Source organism: Populus alba, chromosome 18, assembly GCF_005239225.2.
Source record: "Populus alba chromosome 18, ASM523922v2, whole genome shotgun sequence".
Taxonomy (NCBI): Eukaryota; Viridiplantae; Streptophyta; class Magnoliopsida; order Malpighiales; family Salicaceae; genus Populus; species Populus alba.
The window spans coordinates 3,681,255-3,697,917 of record NC_133301.1 but is presented as its reverse complement, the minus strand read 5'-3'; the positions used below and the strand labels follow the sequence as shown (position 1 = coordinate 3,697,917).

Here is a 16,663-nt window from a genome sequence, read left to right as displayed (position 1 = left end):
GTAAACTCCTCCTTGGTATCTGATAAAAAAAAAAAACCAAATTTATCTTTTCTGCTCTTTAAAATATTGCAATGTTTGGAAAAATTAAAAATCTCAAATCTTCACAAGGTTTGATAGCTTATGTGTGTGAAATTCAAAACATTATTTAGTTTTTAATTATTGATGTGATTTTTATTTTAAAAAATAAATTTTTTATTATAATGATTTTACTCTTTGAAGTGTTTAGGGTGGAGAAGATATTCGATGAGAGAGTGTTAGTTTTATGGTTTCTAGCTTAATGAAATAACTTAATATAAGTGATGTTTGGAAATCGGTTAAAATTATATATTTTAAAAATTAAAAAAATTAATTTTTTTAAAAATTAAAAAATATATTTTTAAATAAAAAATATTTTAAACTACAACTACTATTATACTCTCCACTCCCCTTTTAAAGTTTTGGAGTTTGGATTTTGAATGTGTAATTTTATATTTTTTGTTATCTATACTAATTTTGACTCTACTTTTGACATGCCTTAGACTGGTTAATTATGGGTTTAACATGACTTTTTATCACCTAGTAATAGTAGTGGCGGTCAGGAAGCTCGTTCTTTTGACTTCTTTTTTAATCTCAACAATATTGATGAATTTACCATTTATTTGTAAAAGATTTACGTAATTCCGATTAGAATGTGGGCTCATTTAAAAATCTGGTTATAATTATTTTTTAAAATATTTTTTATTTAAAAATATATTAAATTTTTAATATATTTTAAAAAATTATTTTTAATATCACCGTATCAAAATAATTTAAAAATACTAAAAATATATTAATTTAAAATAAAAAATAAAACTTTTTTAAAAATATTTTTAAACCATAAAAAAGAAATAATGATCAGAACGGTAAAACTTTCATGAAAGCATCAGGCATGGTCTTTGCACTTTTCTGATAATAAGCTCATTGGACTTATGTATAGAGAAAACTATTGGCTTCATTGATGACGGGTGGTCTCGTTCAAGGTTTGCTAACTCTTTCGAAGGATATATGGATGGAGATTACGATGGAGGTGTCAAAACACTTTAGAGTAATTTAGAAGCAGAGCCTAGCTACTGATCATAAAAAATGGATTTATGTTGTGTTTGGGAACTTAAATCGCCAATATGCAGATTTGGAAAGTATTAGAGTCCAGCACTAATGAAGAGATTTAAAATAAAACTAAATAGAAAATAATGATTTCAAGCTTCGATGGTCCTGGTTTCATCAAGCTTTGTATTAGAGTCCAGCACCAATGCAATCTGAGAATTGATGGTCCTGGTTTCAAGCTTTGTTTTGTTGGGAAAAGAGATGGTGACTCAAGAGAATATAATGATCCTTCTTCTAATGACATAGATGCTTCCGTCGTCGGAGACTTTAGAGATTTTATAGAGATATTATTGTTCAGAGTTTTTCAGGCTGTTTACGGAGAGTATTAGAGTTTGCTTGAAATTATGACAGTGACGGCTATTTAAAGTATTTTTTACATAGAGATGTATTAAAATAAAAAAAAAATTATTTTTAAAAAATTATTGTTAATATTAGCACATTAAAATAATTTGAAAACATAAAAAAATTATTTTAAATAAAATTAAAATTTTTAATAACGCACCACATTTCCACACATATACTAAAACTGCATCCAAAGATTATGTCTCTTCAATATCCATTTCTTTTTACTTGCGGTGAAGATGAGTATCAAACAAACGTTAGATTTGCAAACCAAGAATAACAACTGCGTGCAAAGTGTCAATGGGAGCATACGACGATCATCTCATGCATGAAAGAAATGGAGGTGACTGTACTCTCAGCAAAGACGGTTGTTTGTATCAACAATTTTTAGCTGATGCATCTATTAATGGTGAACAGGAACGACTTGATTACATTTGTTCAAACCAGGATAATCTTAGGAGCGAAGCTTACAAAGGGATTCAGGAAGCTATTTTTAGAGGTGATGGTAACGGCCTCTTAAAAAATAATATAAATAATATATTAAGATCTTATTTAACAGTTTAAGTTATTGGATTAAGATGATTTTTTAACATGGTATCAAAACCTTGATAACCAAACAGTCACGAATTCGAATCTCACTATTCTTATTTATTTGATTAAATAATTAAATATAAGGTAATGTGAATCTGTACAAGTTTTAAACCCAAAGAACTTTTACTTGAGGGGGTGTGTTAGAGAATAATATAAAAAATTAAGTTTTATTTCATGTTATATTTTTTTTAATCTCTTTTTTATAACCTACACCTGTGCTATGAAAGGAACTTGATTTGTTGTTAACATAAGTTAACATAATGAATTCCTGATAATATTTAAAAGTATGGTGTTACTAAAATAAAATAATTAATATGATCATGTTAAAAATTTATAATGAGCTATTAAGGATAAATCATCCGATTGGAACTTCCTTTGTGTGTGGTTTCTAATTAATTAATAAAAAGAGTTTATACTATATTTATTTCTAATACTATTAGTGGATCCTCTAACCTTGATAACTGTTTTGTCATTGTTTAATCCTTACATCAATATCCCATAAAATTCTCATAAACTCTATGTTTTATTTTATATATATATATATATATATATATATATATATATATATAGTTTACTTCCTTGTGGTTCGATCTCGGTCTTGCCGAGTTATTTATTATTACAACATTCTTACACTTGAAAGAAAACATCAATCTTTTGGTCGTGTCAATTGTTAAACAAAAGTTTTAGAGCATCTTTAATAGTAAAAGCCATTAAAAAAAATCAAATTATTAATATAATTTTTTGAATAGTATAAATATAATTTTAATGGGAAAAAATCATCCTAACAACCTATTTATACATTAATATATGTAATATTAATTTTTTGGCTTTTTTGAGAAAAAATATTGAGAAAAGTTGTGGAGATGCAAAAAATAAATATTTAAATAATCTATTTTAATGCTTTTATATATATATATATATATATATATATATATATTATTTTGGATTTTTATTTGGCTATTCTTTTATAGCTAGAAACCAAGAAAAAAAAGCCTAAAATTTATTTTTATTTTACTTCTGGCTCTTCTTTTACCTCTTGTGTGGAGGATGTCTTTAAAGCCAATAGCAAAACTTGCAAGTGGAGTGGATAACATGGAAAACAATTAAAAGTCAGAAATAGTTTTAACCAAGCACATATATGAAGACAGACGAAACTATAAACAGAGAAAGAAAGAGAAGGAGTAAGAGAAGGATCTATAAAATGTTAAGAATAGTAACAACACCGTCATTATCTTCTTCTTCTTCTTCTTCTTCTTCTTCTTCTACTACATGTCTCACTGTTTCGACATAGAATAAATCTTATCTTATCCAACATTCCTTGAAACTTTCTTGCATTTTTTAGTTCTTAAATGACCTGAATCTGACTTATCAAAGATTAATTGGCTTAGTGGTGTCATTCTACTCATTTCAATAATGTTGGTGTCTTGAGGCAGGTTTCCATTATATCACACTCATATCAGATCTATTTTGGCTTTTTAGGATTAGATCTCAATCTTGATTGTGACCGCGTGACCACGTGACCACGAGGTTCGCATCAAAATTGCACAACGTGCAACATGTCATTGAAGGTTAATAATGGTTTTACAAAGATTATGAGTGTTTTGAAAATTGATTATTGGTTTGTTTTATGTGAATGAGTTAACTATATAGTGCCAAATGCATTTCCTAGTGTGTTTAGGACTTGTATTGGTTTTTCCTTTAATTTCATGTTTCTTAGATTGTTGATATTAATTTTTAGATTTATTTAAGGACTTTAAATCTATTAAACAAAAAACTATTAAAAGATAAATATTTAATAATAAAATTTTAAATTAAAATTTTATATAAGGACTCTATTTGATAAAATAAAATATCGGTTGTGTTTGCTAGTTTTTTTTTTCTCCCAATGCATCATACTATATATTTCTAATAGAAAGTTTTGAAAAGCTTAACAGAAGAATGGGTGAAGATTTAGTGATCAAGGCAAGTTATTATTATTATTATTATTATTTAGAATGGGGTCCATTTCTCGTAAACATACAAGTATCCATTTAGTTCAAGTAGTAAAATTAGAAAGTTAGAATATGGGCCTTAAACAAAAGCTTTAGAGCATCTTTAATAAAAGCCATTTAAAAAAATCAGATTATTAATATAATTTTTTGAATAGTGTAAATATAATTTTAATGGGAAAAAGTCATCCTAACAACCTATTTATACATTAATATATTTAATATTAATATTAATATTAATATTAATATTAATATTTTTGGCTTTTTTGAGAAAAATATTGAGAAAAGTTGTGGAGATGCAAAAAATAAATATTTAAATAATCTATTTTAATGCTTATATATATATATATTATTTTGGCTTTTTATTTGGCTATTCTTTTAAAGCTAGAAACCAAGAAAAAAAAAACTAAAATTTATTTTTATTTTTATTTCTGGCTCTTCATTTACCTCTTGCGTTGAGGATGTCTTCAAAGCCAATAGCAAAACTTGCAAGTGGAGTGGATAACATGGGAAACAATTAAAAGTCAGAAACAGTTTTAACCAAGCACAGATACGAAGACAGACGAAACTATAAACAGAGAAAGAAGAGAAAGAGAAGGATCTACAAAATGTTAAGAACAGTAACAGCACCGTCATTATCTTCTTCTTCTTCTTCTTCTACTTGTCTCACTGTCTCGACACAGAATAAATCTTATCTTATCCCACATTCCTTGAAACTTTCTTCCCCATTGATTGGCAATATTAAGAAGAGTAATAGTAACAGAACAGTCACTTGCAATTACAATCCTTCAAGAAGACTGGCTCTTTTTCAACTTGGAGCTGGTAAGCTAGAACCCTTCACTTCTCTTTATCCTTTACCACTAAATGTTATATTTGCTAATGATTAAACTGATATTAAGTATATTGGGATTCTTTATAGTTATCCCACAATCACAGTTCTTAAGTGGAAACTTAGCACCCGCAAGAAGTAGTGAAGTTACTGACCAAAATGTGCTAGAGTGGGTCAAGAATGACAAAAGAAGAATGCTTCATGTCGTTTATAGTGTTGGGGACTTGGATAAGACTATAAAGTATGTCTCTTTAGTTCCTTTATGTGATGCAAGGATTGTTCTTTCTTAGCGTAGCAATGTGAGGTTTGCTATAATTGTGGATAATTTGATGGTTGCTAAATGGGAATTTGCAGATTTTATACTGAATGTCTGGGCATGAAGCTGTTAAGGAAACGTGATATACCTGAAGATAGATATAGCAATGCTTTTCTTGGATATGGACCTGAAGACACTAACTTTACTGTTGAACTTACTTATAGTGAGTAATTACCCTTTTTTCGATTTTTATCATTAATTGGATCTGTGTAGTATCGCAGATTTTATATCGACTTTTGGTATTTCATATGAATTTTTGGTCTTTTCAATTTTTCTAATGCTCGCAGATTATGGAGTTGACAAGTATGACATTGGAGATGGGTTTGGACATTTTGGTATTGCAGTAGAAGATGTAAGTTACTCTTTCTTAAAAATTGTTTGCTTTCCCTGTGGAATTTGACTGTTGAGTGTATTCTTGAAATGCTTGCTTGCTTGAATATTTTTACTTGCTGAAAAACTTAACTATCTCTCACAATGCCTCACCACAAATAGAAAAAGAAAAGAGAGAGGGTTTGAATTTCATGTGCTTGCAATCCAGAGAATTGCGAGGTGACTAGGGAGTTGTAAGAGAGGGTTTGAATTTCATGTGCTTGCAATCCAGAGAATTGCGAGGTGACTAGGGAGTTGTAACGTCAATTTCATTAGGTCAAATTCATAAACTTACGCTGGGTTTGTACTCAATTTTCATCAATGCAGGTTTCGAGGACAGTTGATCTTGTCAAGGCAAAGGGGGGCAAGGTTACTAGAGAACCAGTTCCTGTTAAAGGTGGAAGTACAAAGATTGCTTTTGTTGAAGACCCAAACGGTTATAAGTTTGAGCTCTTGGAGAGAGGCCTTACGCCTGAGCCCCTATGCCAAGTGATGCTTCGAGTGGGTGATCTTGACCGCTCCATAAATTTCTATAAGAAGGTAATCAGTAATCCATGCTGGCAGAACCTTTTATGTTCAATGAAATTAAAGCAGTGGCACTTGCTTCTTCAGCTGTCATCACTGGAAACTGCCTGGAGTTCTGATGCTTTCCTTTTCTTTTTTATCATACTGATGTTTTTCTTTCTTGAATTTGAAGTCTTTTGGAATGGAGCTTCTACGCAGAAGGGATAACCCTGAGTACAAGGTAAAATGATTACCCGTTCTGCCTAGCATCAAATGGCATTGGTTTTTTTTTTTTTTTTCCTGGCCATCTGCATAACCAATGGAATAAATGGTTCAGTTTTGATCTAAGTTGCTAATAAACTTGACACTGCTGCACCAAATTCATGGTTTCTATTAAACCTGTTCTGTTATTGATTTGGTGTCCTTGATGTTACAAGTTTTTCTCTACAGAAGCATTTCCCGTTTTCCTCGAGTACATTGTAAGGCATAACATGCCAGTCTAAGTGGTTGGTTGTTATTTCTACCTTCACAGTATACGGTAGCCCTGATGGGTTATGGTCCTGAAGATAAAAATGCAGTGCTGGAGCTGACATATAACTATGGGATTACAGAATACAGCAAGGGAAATGGCTATGCGCAGGTGAATTCTTACCTTCTCCAGCAGCATATACTACAGTAATCTAGTTTCACACCATTTAAATCATTCTTGCCTGCCATGGTCGCGTATTATGTCATATCTTTTAGTCTTCTCATCTGGTTTTTACTCTATGTTGTTATATGTGAAAATTGAGTGTTTATATCTCTACCAGATTGCCATAGGCACAGATGATGTCTATAAGAGTGCAGAGGCAGTCAAGCAGTGTGGAGGGAAAATTATCCGTGAACCTGGGCCTATACCAGTTATCAACACCAAGATTACTGCTTGCTTGGACCCTGATGGTTGGAAATCGGTATGTTTTTTATATTTTCTGTTTATCTTTTGCTATCATGGTTCTCTAACTGTATCTATAAGTATTTCTCACTATAGTTTCCCCTACTTAAAAGGTCATCTAGTTTTTACTTTCTCGTGATTTGTTGCTTTGGCCAAATTCGTAGTTTCTTGAAGATTGGGATTTGTGATTACATAATAGGGTAAATGTAGAAGGAAAATGCTTTAAATCTTGGTCTGTTGAAACCTAGAAAGTTAGTTAAAACATTCTTATGTGCTTGTGCTCTGTGAGGAATTTAGATATGAATTTTGAGTTCACCCTGGCTACGAGAGTCAGCGAAGATTTTGTCATGCCTTTGTCGAGAATTTTTTTCTAGTGGATAATCATTTCCAAATCAGTTGATGGTCCGAGACAATATTGATTAGAACAGGACATAAGCAAACTAATTTCCTTATCGTCCACGAATGCTAGATGAAGAGATCAGCTTAAAATATCCAATTTTCGGTTTACGTATAAATGATTTCAAGGGTAGTTTATTCTCTATAGTAAGATGTGTTAATGCAAATGAAATGATCTGTTAAGCTTTCCTCGTCTTGCAGGTCTTTGTTGATAATGTAGACTTTTTGAAGGAACTGGAGTGACCATGACAACTGCAACATTTCTTTATTAAATTCATAGGAAGATTCTTGAAACCCCTCAATTTACCATGTACATATATGATTGTAACGGTTGTTATTAGTGCAATTCTTGTTGCCCTCGCCCAATACATGTCAACTAAGCCTGAGAAACAGTTTCCATGTTAATTGCTTTGCAAAGTCAAAATCTAGTTTTGCAGCAATCCGAAATTGTTGTGGATTTCATGTTAGGCTGGTACGGCAATTCAGCATGTGCTGAATCCCCTCCGTCCACATCTGTTTGTCAGCCTTGCTGCATTCAAACTCTATAACTCTTTCAACTGTTTTTATCGCAAAGTAGGCTCTGCGACCGCTCCAGTCCGCCTTATCCCTTCCAGGCCATGCTAGGATGTCGGTGTAGACTCCAGAGACAACACCTGCAATTACAACATAGCTATAATCAGTTGATGGACGAGGAGAGGTAATGGGGTTTGTTCTGGGTTTGAGTCTCTGCTTACACTTTTTCTTTTTTGTGAATGTTCCTCCCATGTGCTTACTTTTCATTTTAACTATCACCTGTTTCAATTCAAATTTTTAGTTAAGAAGAATGCAAGAAAAAGTTATAGAGATGATTAACAAAACACCAAGAAAAGTAGCTTTTAAGTCCTAGAGAGAGTGGGAAATTGATTCAATTCGTTGCTTGGAATGGTTAATATAGCTGCATGATGCATTGCATGTCCCCTGTCTTTTTACCTGCCAACTTGAGTTGATGTTAAACGAAACTCGTTTCCAATGGAGAGCTCCTGCCATCAATATTTGTGTGATGGTTAGTGCGGGTTCCAGCTTGCTTATGGGGAATGTTAATGCAACTGTACCACTAAAGCATGAACCTTTAGAGTATCAAGTTTTCAAAACTTCTACCTTTCCTTGTACGCTTGAGAAGCTCTCCTCCTTTAGTCACAAAATTCAGTGCAGCTGTGATGTTTGCTTCTTTGTCTTCTTCGCCCTTTTCCTCCCCCAGAACGAAGGCTGTAGTTCCAGGCCCCTTTTGCATCCTTGCCCTTAGGGTGGCTGCTCCTCTTAAGGCTGCATTTGTAAATGTTTTCATCAAGTAGACATCACTTCATATATCATTTAGGAATTGTAACATCAACAGGAGAGTATTCGATTCCTTGAGATAGTTTCTTCCCGCCATGTCCCTTTTCAATCCTTGAATGGTGCCCACTTGAGGCCTAATTGCATTTAAGCCTCTAGGTTTTATACCTAATGTCATTGTGTATCATCTCTAGATGCACTTGTGAATTTGTCGGGTCTTAAAAGTAAAGATGACAGAATTTTGAACCATGAAGGCTTGAAATAATTTAAGAGGCAATTGAAGTAACATTCTGTCACCTGTAGCTGCTCCAGCTGTTAGGGTCATGACATCTCCATTAGTCCTTGCATTAATTGCAGAGTTGACAACAGTTAAGATTTGGTCATGATCAGCTCCCATGTCCTCTGCAATCTCAATGCAGTGAGATGCTACTAAAGCCGCTGCTGACGCCACTGCAGAAGACAGCTTGGAAGGCGTCTTCTGCTGGGTTGCAGCCAATTCCACTGACATTGCATTTGAAGCAGCTAGTGCAGCAACAGCAGCAGCAACCCCTGCCACAGATACAGCTGCGTGCACATGAGCATTTTGGGTTCTGATCTCCTGCTTCTTCCTCTCTTTCTGATCCTTCAGCCATCTTCCCATCGTTCTCCCCTTTAATATGCTCTTGTATAGCTGCAGAGAGTAAAGCGATAACAAACATACATTAAAAAAGGCTTGCGAGTTTATATATTTTGCTGAATATTAATAATAAAGTACCCCATTTTTTAGCAACTGCTGACTTGAAAGAAACTCTGGAGTGAGTGCTTGATGAAGTAAAAATAATTCCTGCATCAGTGCATTTATTGCTGTTAGAAGTGTATAGAAACAATTTAGTGTTGAGCTGGGAAAGGATTACAAATTCATTGATTGCTATCCCATGGGTCAAATAAGTCATTTTCAATTGTTCGGTAGCATTCCAAAGTAACACTAGAGGAGAGACAACAAGCGCTACCTTCATCTCTTCACTGTCTCTTGGCGAGATCGGAGGGCTGCCAGTGCTACCACCACTTGGGAACTGCTGAAGCAGCTATAACATTTAGGTTTGAGGAAACACGACGAAGAAAAACATGACAGGCATTGGGACACTATTTCATATTGAATAATCTATCGGTTTCATGTAATTCTTTGAAGAAACCAGTAGGCAGTTGCTCACATAGAACATCTTAGTTAACTCGAACATGTCCCCTTGTTCTTGGGAAATGCGTGACTGAATCATGAAGGCATACACAGGATTTTTTAAAAGCTTGAATTAAAGCTAAGGATCTTACTGATTCCTTTGAAGTCGTGGAGCTTGCATCCAGAGCTTCAGCTTCAGCGGAACAAAAACATGAAGCCTTCTCAACATTATCGATGGCCACATGAGTATTGGAAAGAGCTTTAGAGAGCTCCATAGCTGAAACGCTCCATGATCTTGCAAGAAACTCCATAGACTCGGTAGGAGTTTCAGGAGCAGCACATGATACTGGTAGCCAAGAAGCAGGGCCATTTTCATCAATGTCTTCCAGCTTCTGTAACAAGCTCTTAGTGCTGCATGAGCTCACTGAATCACAAAAACAAAAACCATGAAGTTAGTGCTCCATTTTACACAGCAAAAAGCACTCTCTAAAGTCATGAAAAAAGCTTACTTCTAAGCTTTGCTATATCACTCTGCTGAGACTCAAGTATCTGGCCTTCGGTGCAACTTCTCATGGTAAAGAAGATAAAAGCAAGAACCAGGGTGATGAAGAGAGGAAGAATAGTGGGATATTTAAACAAGAGCCTTAAAAAGGGATCGAGGCACACATTCTTTGCAACAAGAAAAGGGGCCCTCAATAAAGATAGTTCATCTTTGTCCTCAACTTAAGCAGTACTTTGCTTTTGATCTCCACTCTTTTGTGCTTGATACATAAAGAGCTAAAGACCCTCTGTTTTTTTTTTTTTTTTTTTTTTTTTTTTTTTTCTCGAGCGGCTGGATTCATGATTGCTAGGATTCTCCTTTGTCTCCACTATCACTGTAAGGAAAGAAATGGGATCTTGTCAAGACAATGCAAGCATCATTCGTGAATAGAACAACTGCTCCATTTCTATCTAAATTCTATTCACCATCGTGTAAAAAGCACACACAGTTAAGAGATGAGATAAAAAGCAATCCCTTTTCTGGTTCTACTAGAGTATTGTGGTGGAAAAGTATTTTTAAAAAAATTTTAATTTTTTTTTCTTTAAATTAATATGTCTGTGATGTTTTCAAATATTTTGATATACTCATTTTAAAAATAATTTTTAAAAAATAAAAAAATATTATTAGCATGTTTTTCTGAGTAAAAAATACTTTAAAAAGCAACAACAACTACACTTTCGAACAAGCACTAAAACAACATCGTGAAAGTACATATAATTGCATAGAAATTGGAGTATGGGGGAATTCATCCTTTGTTTGAATTACAGAAATAGGAAGGGGAAAAAGGAGAAGTGCTTGAGAAGAAAGCTTTCAGACTCAGAGGGTGTTTGGGAGTGTGATAGTGGTTGCTTTTCAAATAGCTTTTCATGCCGAAAAGCATGCCAATAATGTTTTTTCATTTTTTAAAAATTATTTTTGACATCAGCACATCAAAACGATCCAAAAAGTACAAACTGCAATCAATTTTAACAAAAAAAAAATTGAATTTTGGTAAAAAGCCGGTTTGGCCGCGATGCCAAACGGGCACTCAGAGTAATGTGTGGTAATGTAGGCCACATTTTCAAGCTTCCACATTTTTAACCCCTCGAATTTATTTTTCCTGCCTTTTGCCTTGACCTGTACTGACTGAGCCCTTTTTTACTCCAAAAGAACAAAAATTTTGGCACTACTGTCTTCTCGAAACAAGGAAAAGAAAGAGGAAAAAGAACACCCTTCATTTTCAGGTTTTGTGATACGTCTAGAAATTATTCTGCATTTCCTAGCGGTAGCTTTTTTAAAATATGATTTTGTGGGATATGATTTTTAAAGTGTTTTAAATATGATTTTATGGGATATGTATTTTTAATATTAATAAATCAAAATAATATAAAAAAATTTAAAATTTATTAAAACTCCAATACACACAACTCCAAACAAGCACTTCTTCCAAATTAAAAGCACAATCAGTTTAGCGAGGTTAACTTAGAGAAATTTTTTAAAAATAAAATTAAATCAATAACACAATCAAATCATCATTAAGCTAACATTTAAACATAAGGGCCAATTAACATCTTTGCCAAGGAGAACGCTATAGCCTATATAGCTGTAGAAATACTTGCATAGACCTCATCAAATTTTGACAGGGAAGAAAAATGACAACGTAGGGAATTCACTGTACAGTGTACACGAAGCCAATTTAGATTATCCAAACATAGATTCAATTTAGATTATCCAAACATAGATTGCAGTTTGAAGACAACTGTTTATTGCCAAGACATGAACCGGAAAAAAAAAAAAAAAAAAGTTTAAACGAACACCACCCGACCGGTCATTGAAAATCTAGGAAATACGATTAGGGGCCGGCCGGCTTGGAAACTGCAAACGATAATCATTTTGGTGGAATGTTTCAACTATTGTTTTTTTTTTTTTAAATATTTATTATTTAAAAATATATTAAAATAATATATATTTTTTTAATTTTTAAAAGTTATTTTTTTATATTAGTTTATTAAAATAATCTAAAAATACTAAAAAAAATATTAATTTAAAGTAAAATAAATTTTGATTTTTTTTAAAAATATTTTTGAAACATAAAAACAAACATGACTTAAAATCTTTGATAATTTAGTATGGCTATTTCAATATTTGAAACGTGGTGTAAATTGTGTTTTTTTAAATTTTAAAATTTAAAAAGAAAATAAAAAAAATTATGTTTTAAATTTAATATACTGATGTCAAAAATATTTTTTTTAATTTTTTTTAATTTTAATATATTTTAAATAAAAAGCACTTTGAACTATTATCACAATCTCAAACACAACAAAAAATTGAATTATTTTATTTAAAATTAATTATTTTATATTTTTTTAATTGTTTTAATATAATAGTATTAAAAAATATAAAAAATTTATTAATTTAATATATTATCGCCCTTAATATCTGCAAGGGGTATCTCTGCATTTGCTTTTTCATCATTTGCTTCAAGTCTCATCATGTCTAGCCCCATTAAGCACTTCAAGGTCCCACACCCCATTACCATGTAAATTTAGTGATTAACTTAATTAATTCATCAGCTTCCAGATTGATACTCGTTTTAGCCATCCACAAAGGCTATTTGTGGGCAGGCTATGATAACAACATTCTATATTATTTGTAGACTCGCACGGACACAATTTGGACAAGCTTATTTTAGAACATCATCAATCAAAATAATGTTGATACCTTCACCCACATTATATATCTTTCTTTAAAAAAAAAAAAATTCATGATAGGTTTAATTCAATTATTAAGGTCCTAAATTTATTCTTTAAAAATCACTAGTTTGAATCTCACAAACTTTAAAACTATTTAAGACTTATATAGTTATTAACTTTGAAATTTATTAAATTAATTGAGATACACGCAAGCTGATAAAAAACCAATATTAATAAAAAATAAATAAATAAAAGCGCCAGCCCCAAGTTCTACCTTTATGCAGTGACTAAATTAAGACATGTGTTATTTGGGTCTTCAAAGTATTATACATTCTTCAATTGGATCCCCTTTTACCTCAACAAAAAGAGTCAATTTTCACTCCAAATTGTGTAATTTTATTCCATACCAAATGCATTTAGGGAAAAAAAAAATACAAACATGGACAGTGAGACACCCAGCACTCAAGGAACATGAACAAACGAATGGATAAACTGTCTTTGACGTTAAGGGACCTAGTTGACAATTGAAGGATAGAGGATGGTTGTTTAGAAGATTAGTAGTAATTGTTTTTTAAGATATTTTTTGTTTAAATATATATTAAAATAATATATTTTAATTTATTTTTGACAATAATATATTAAAACAATCCGAAAATATATTAAATTTTTTTTTTGAATTTTAACCGATCTCAATCTAAACTGCTATCCCAGACAGGGCTAAGAAAACAATATTTTTTTGGCATAAAACAAATTGACCTCATTGAATGTCAGAGAAATGGTGTAAAAAGAATACCCTTTGGTCATGAAAATTTTTTTTGTTCATAATACTCATACTACAAATGCGATGGAAGAAATGGCTGTGGCGGTGAATATTTGCCGGTGGCAGACCAGAAACAAAGGCTGTGGCAGCAATGATACTATCCTTGATAATGAGGGCAGCCATGATGGCGGATCATGAGGTGGTATATCATGTTGAAGACAATGCAGGTGACTGGTTCAGTCGCAGTGAATTCCTTGGCATTGGTGCGAACGAAAACTTAATCATAGTAATTATACCAAGAACTATACATGGCTTAAGCGTGAGTGAATCTCATATCATCTATGTTTCTGTCGGAATATTTAACTACACAAATGAAAACTTTACCAAATATATGAACAGAGGTAGAGTGTTAGTGTAATATTTTATATTGACGGGTGAGGAAATGGTAGCTGTTTTTATTAACAGTATTGGTTGCTACTTTGAAAGACGTGTTTTGAGATTATGCATGGTTGTTAAGAATAAATTTGTGAAGACAGTAAGATCCAAAACATATAATATCTGACAGGTTGGATTGGACTATTACATTTGATATTACAGCCGACTTCACTGGCTATCTATTTGTGCCTACAAGGTTGTCAGTCTCCTTAAAGAAGGTGGATTGTAATATCCCATATCAGCAAGTGAGGGAGTGATAGCTGTCCATATTAAAAATGTTGGTTACTAACTTGTCAAACGTGTTTTAGGACGGCAGGCTTAGAAATGAGCTTGCGTCATCATAAACAAAACTGTGAGGACAATAAGCCCCAAAACAGAAAATATATAACAAGTTGAACTGGGCTGTTACAGTTAAGCTTGCAACTCATAACAGTCTAGAAGGTAGAACTTCTTGTCTTGCACCATGATCAAGGAAGAGAAAACAGTAGCCTTGTAGTGTGCCCCATGGGAGCCTGTAGCACTGAAATGATCCAGGGGCCGCATGGAATTATTGCAACATTATAATGGAGCACGACTTCTAAAGATAAAACTGAGGATTCTGCACCCATAATGGTTGATTGGTGGAGCATATCAAAGGAAAACTAAATTATCAATACCCCATAATCTAGAACAAATCGGTCTTTTCTGATTGAAAAACCATTGAAAAGGAAAATGTCAATTCCTCTGGTTTCTATTCAATCCAGAGCTTTATTTAAAAGTAAATTACCTGCGGCTGTTAGTCTATCAGCTGCCTCCCCTGCTGGTAGTAGAAGAAGCTTAGCTCTCTAAAGATATCAAGCATTCTGCATAACATAATTCTTCAAACCTGTGTCTGTGTCAATGAATTTCATATTCATATAGAAGCAAACACATGAACAAATAATGAAGCATACACCACAGATTGAAAGTAAATTTAAATGTGAGACATGGTATGAACCCACAATGGACGACCAGGATGGTCCAGTCAAAAACATAATCAAAAGCATGATTAACGGGTGATTTAGCTGGTGGCTTTGTTCTCTGTGTCTGCATGTACTTCAGGATGGTCCAGTCAAAAACATAATCAAACTCAAATCCTGCAAGAAATTGGAAAATATGTAGATCAAAACATATTACATAACTACCAGCTCTGAAAGCCCACATGGATGTGACTTTACAACAAAATGGACCAAATATTGTTCTTTATCAGTTTCCAGGCTTCACAGTCCTATCATCCCCACTCTGAACCAACATTAAAAAGAATTCCTCACAATTTAATTAATCAATTACCTTCTCGAGTAAACAAGACAGGCGATTCAGAAATCCATAATCAGGTCTTTGGTCAAATGTTAAAGAGTGGCAATAATGGAAGTAAGAAGCAAACTCCACAGGATGCGACTCGCACAGTACCTTTAGAAAACAAATGTGATGTCAACAGACTATAAAATAGAAGGTAGAGATTCAAACTAATACAAGGAACCAAAAATGCATACAGAATTCAAGTCTGAGAACAACAGCTCTCAAAGCCTGTTTCTTCTTTACATAACAAATGAGCTATTGAGGCATTTAGTTAAACTTTATTTTCCTTAAAACCGATAGATCCACTGTAACCTTAGCTTTATCAACAATTTCCTGTGCTAAACCCATAAATATTAGACCAGAAAGTAAAATGAAAAACATACTTTATGTTAAAAACCTGAAACAGGCACATTTTTTTGCTTATATGATCCCGACAGGATAACATGTAAGCCACATTTATTTAATAATCTTCTACACTTTTTGTTCTTGCAATTGCATGATTTTCAGGTTACTATATTTTTTTGAATTTCAGATGAATGTTTACAAATGTGATATATGATAAGAAGCATGATTTGATGACAGAAGTTTGAGGAAAGGGTCACCCTTTGAAGAGCCAGCCTTGTTATCTTCCTCCCCTCTAAAATCAGGATTTAACTTCCAAGACGATTAATGCATTTGACCACATACCTCAATTGGAGTTGATAACTTCTTCTCGCATATTTTATTGTACTTTTGCTTCTTCGTTGCAGCTTTCAGACCCTGCCATGGAAGGCTAAATTCTCAGAAACCAATTATCAGACAGTCAAAGACCAACTAATCATATCATCTAGTTAAAACATCAAACAGCCATCAAAATGATCGAGGTATTAAAGGAAAAAATGACCAAATTTACAACTCCCTCACTAATAAAAATATTTTCTCTACATAGACTGTGGCAGCATACCTTCCTCTCAAAAAGTATAAAAGAAAATAGCCAATGGACTCCAAATCATCTCGACGGCTTTGCTCTGAGTAGCAAATAAAATGTGAGTGTAGACCAAATGGTTCATTTGATATATCAAACACGGCAAAAAAACCTCTCTAACT

At 32.9% G+C, this 16,663-nt stretch overlaps 3 protein-coding genes across 7 annotated transcripts in view; 1 reads left to right on the top strand and 2 right to left on the bottom strand.

Moving 5' to 3' along the window:
* The window catches only part of LOC118053671 (VAN3-binding protein), a 99,123-nt gene that overhangs the window by 81,810 nt on the left and 650 nt on the right, over window positions 1–16,663 (bottom strand). For all 3 annotated transcript variants that reach the window (XM_073406077.1, XM_073406079.1, XM_073406078.1), the window contains 2 exons: window positions 16,521–16,584; window positions 16,265–16,336 (listed from right to left, as the gene is read on the bottom strand). The gene's annotated coding sequence lies outside the window, so the exon portion shown is untranslated. The remainder of the gene's footprint in view (window positions 1–16,264; window positions 16,337–16,520; window positions 16,585–16,663) is intronic.
* Window positions 4,575–7,758, top strand: LOC118032804 (lactoylglutathione lyase). The gene is made up of 9 exons (XM_035037584.2): window positions 4,575–4,865; window positions 4,963–5,113; window positions 5,227–5,351; window positions 5,476–5,540; window positions 5,885–6,097; window positions 6,255–6,302; window positions 6,594–6,701; window positions 6,871–7,011; window positions 7,590–7,758. Exons 1-9 carry the CDS (start codon window positions 4,652–4,654, stop codon window positions 7,629–7,631), a joined length of 1,107 nt encoding a protein of 368 aa, XP_034893475.1. The 5' UTR covers window positions 4,575–4,651; the 3' UTR covers window positions 7,632–7,758.
* LOC118032803 (VAN3-binding protein) lies at window positions 7,629–10,835 on the bottom strand. Of its 3 annotated transcripts, none has more exons than XM_035037581.2 (9): window positions 10,362–10,835; window positions 10,005–10,276; window positions 9,689–9,754; window positions 9,454–9,522; window positions 8,997–9,369; window positions 8,526–8,690; window positions 8,358–8,407; window positions 8,123–8,180; window positions 7,629–8,041 (listed from the first exon to the last, which is right to left on the bottom strand). In XM_035037581.2, the coding sequence occupies exons 1-9, from the start codon at window positions 10,423–10,425 to the stop codon at window positions 7,848–7,850; spliced, it is 1,311 nt and encodes a 436-aa protein (XP_034893472.1). In that variant the 5' UTR covers window positions 10,426–10,835; the 3' UTR covers window positions 7,629–7,847. The 3 variants fall into 3 exon arrangements, with proteins under 3 accessions (XP_034893472.1, XP_034893473.1, XP_034893474.1); XM_035037582.2 differs by having other exon boundaries at window positions 9,689–9,751; window positions 10,362–10,834; XM_035037583.2 differs by lacking the exon at window positions 9,689–9,754.

Bases quoted from the DNA above. Each gene is read 5' to 3' on its own strand.
- LOC118032804 (XM_035037584.2), top strand. From the start codon at position 4,652: ATGTTAAGAACAGTAACAGCACCGTCATTATCTTCTTCTTCTTCTTCT. The intron at 5,541-5,884 runs GTAAGTTACTCT...TCATCAATGCAG, and splicing joins TTGGTATTGCAGTAGAAGAT to GTTTCGAGGACAGTTGATCT. The intron at 7,012-7,589 runs GTATGTTTTTTA...CTCGTCTTGCAG, and splicing joins ACCCTGATGGTTGGAAATCG to GTCTTTGTTGATAATGTAGA.
- LOC118032803 (XM_035037581.2), bottom strand. From the start codon at position 10,425: ATGAGAAGTTGCACCGAAGGCCAGATACTTGAGTCTCAGCAGAGTGAT. The intron at 9,523-9,688 runs GTAGCGCTTGTT...GCACTGATGCAG, and splicing joins GAGACAGTGAAGAGATGAAG to GAATTATTTTTACTTCATCA. The intron at 8,691-8,996 runs GTGACAGAATGT...TTACAAATGCAG, and splicing joins AACAGCTGGAGCAGCTACAG to CCTTAAGAGGAGCAGCCACC.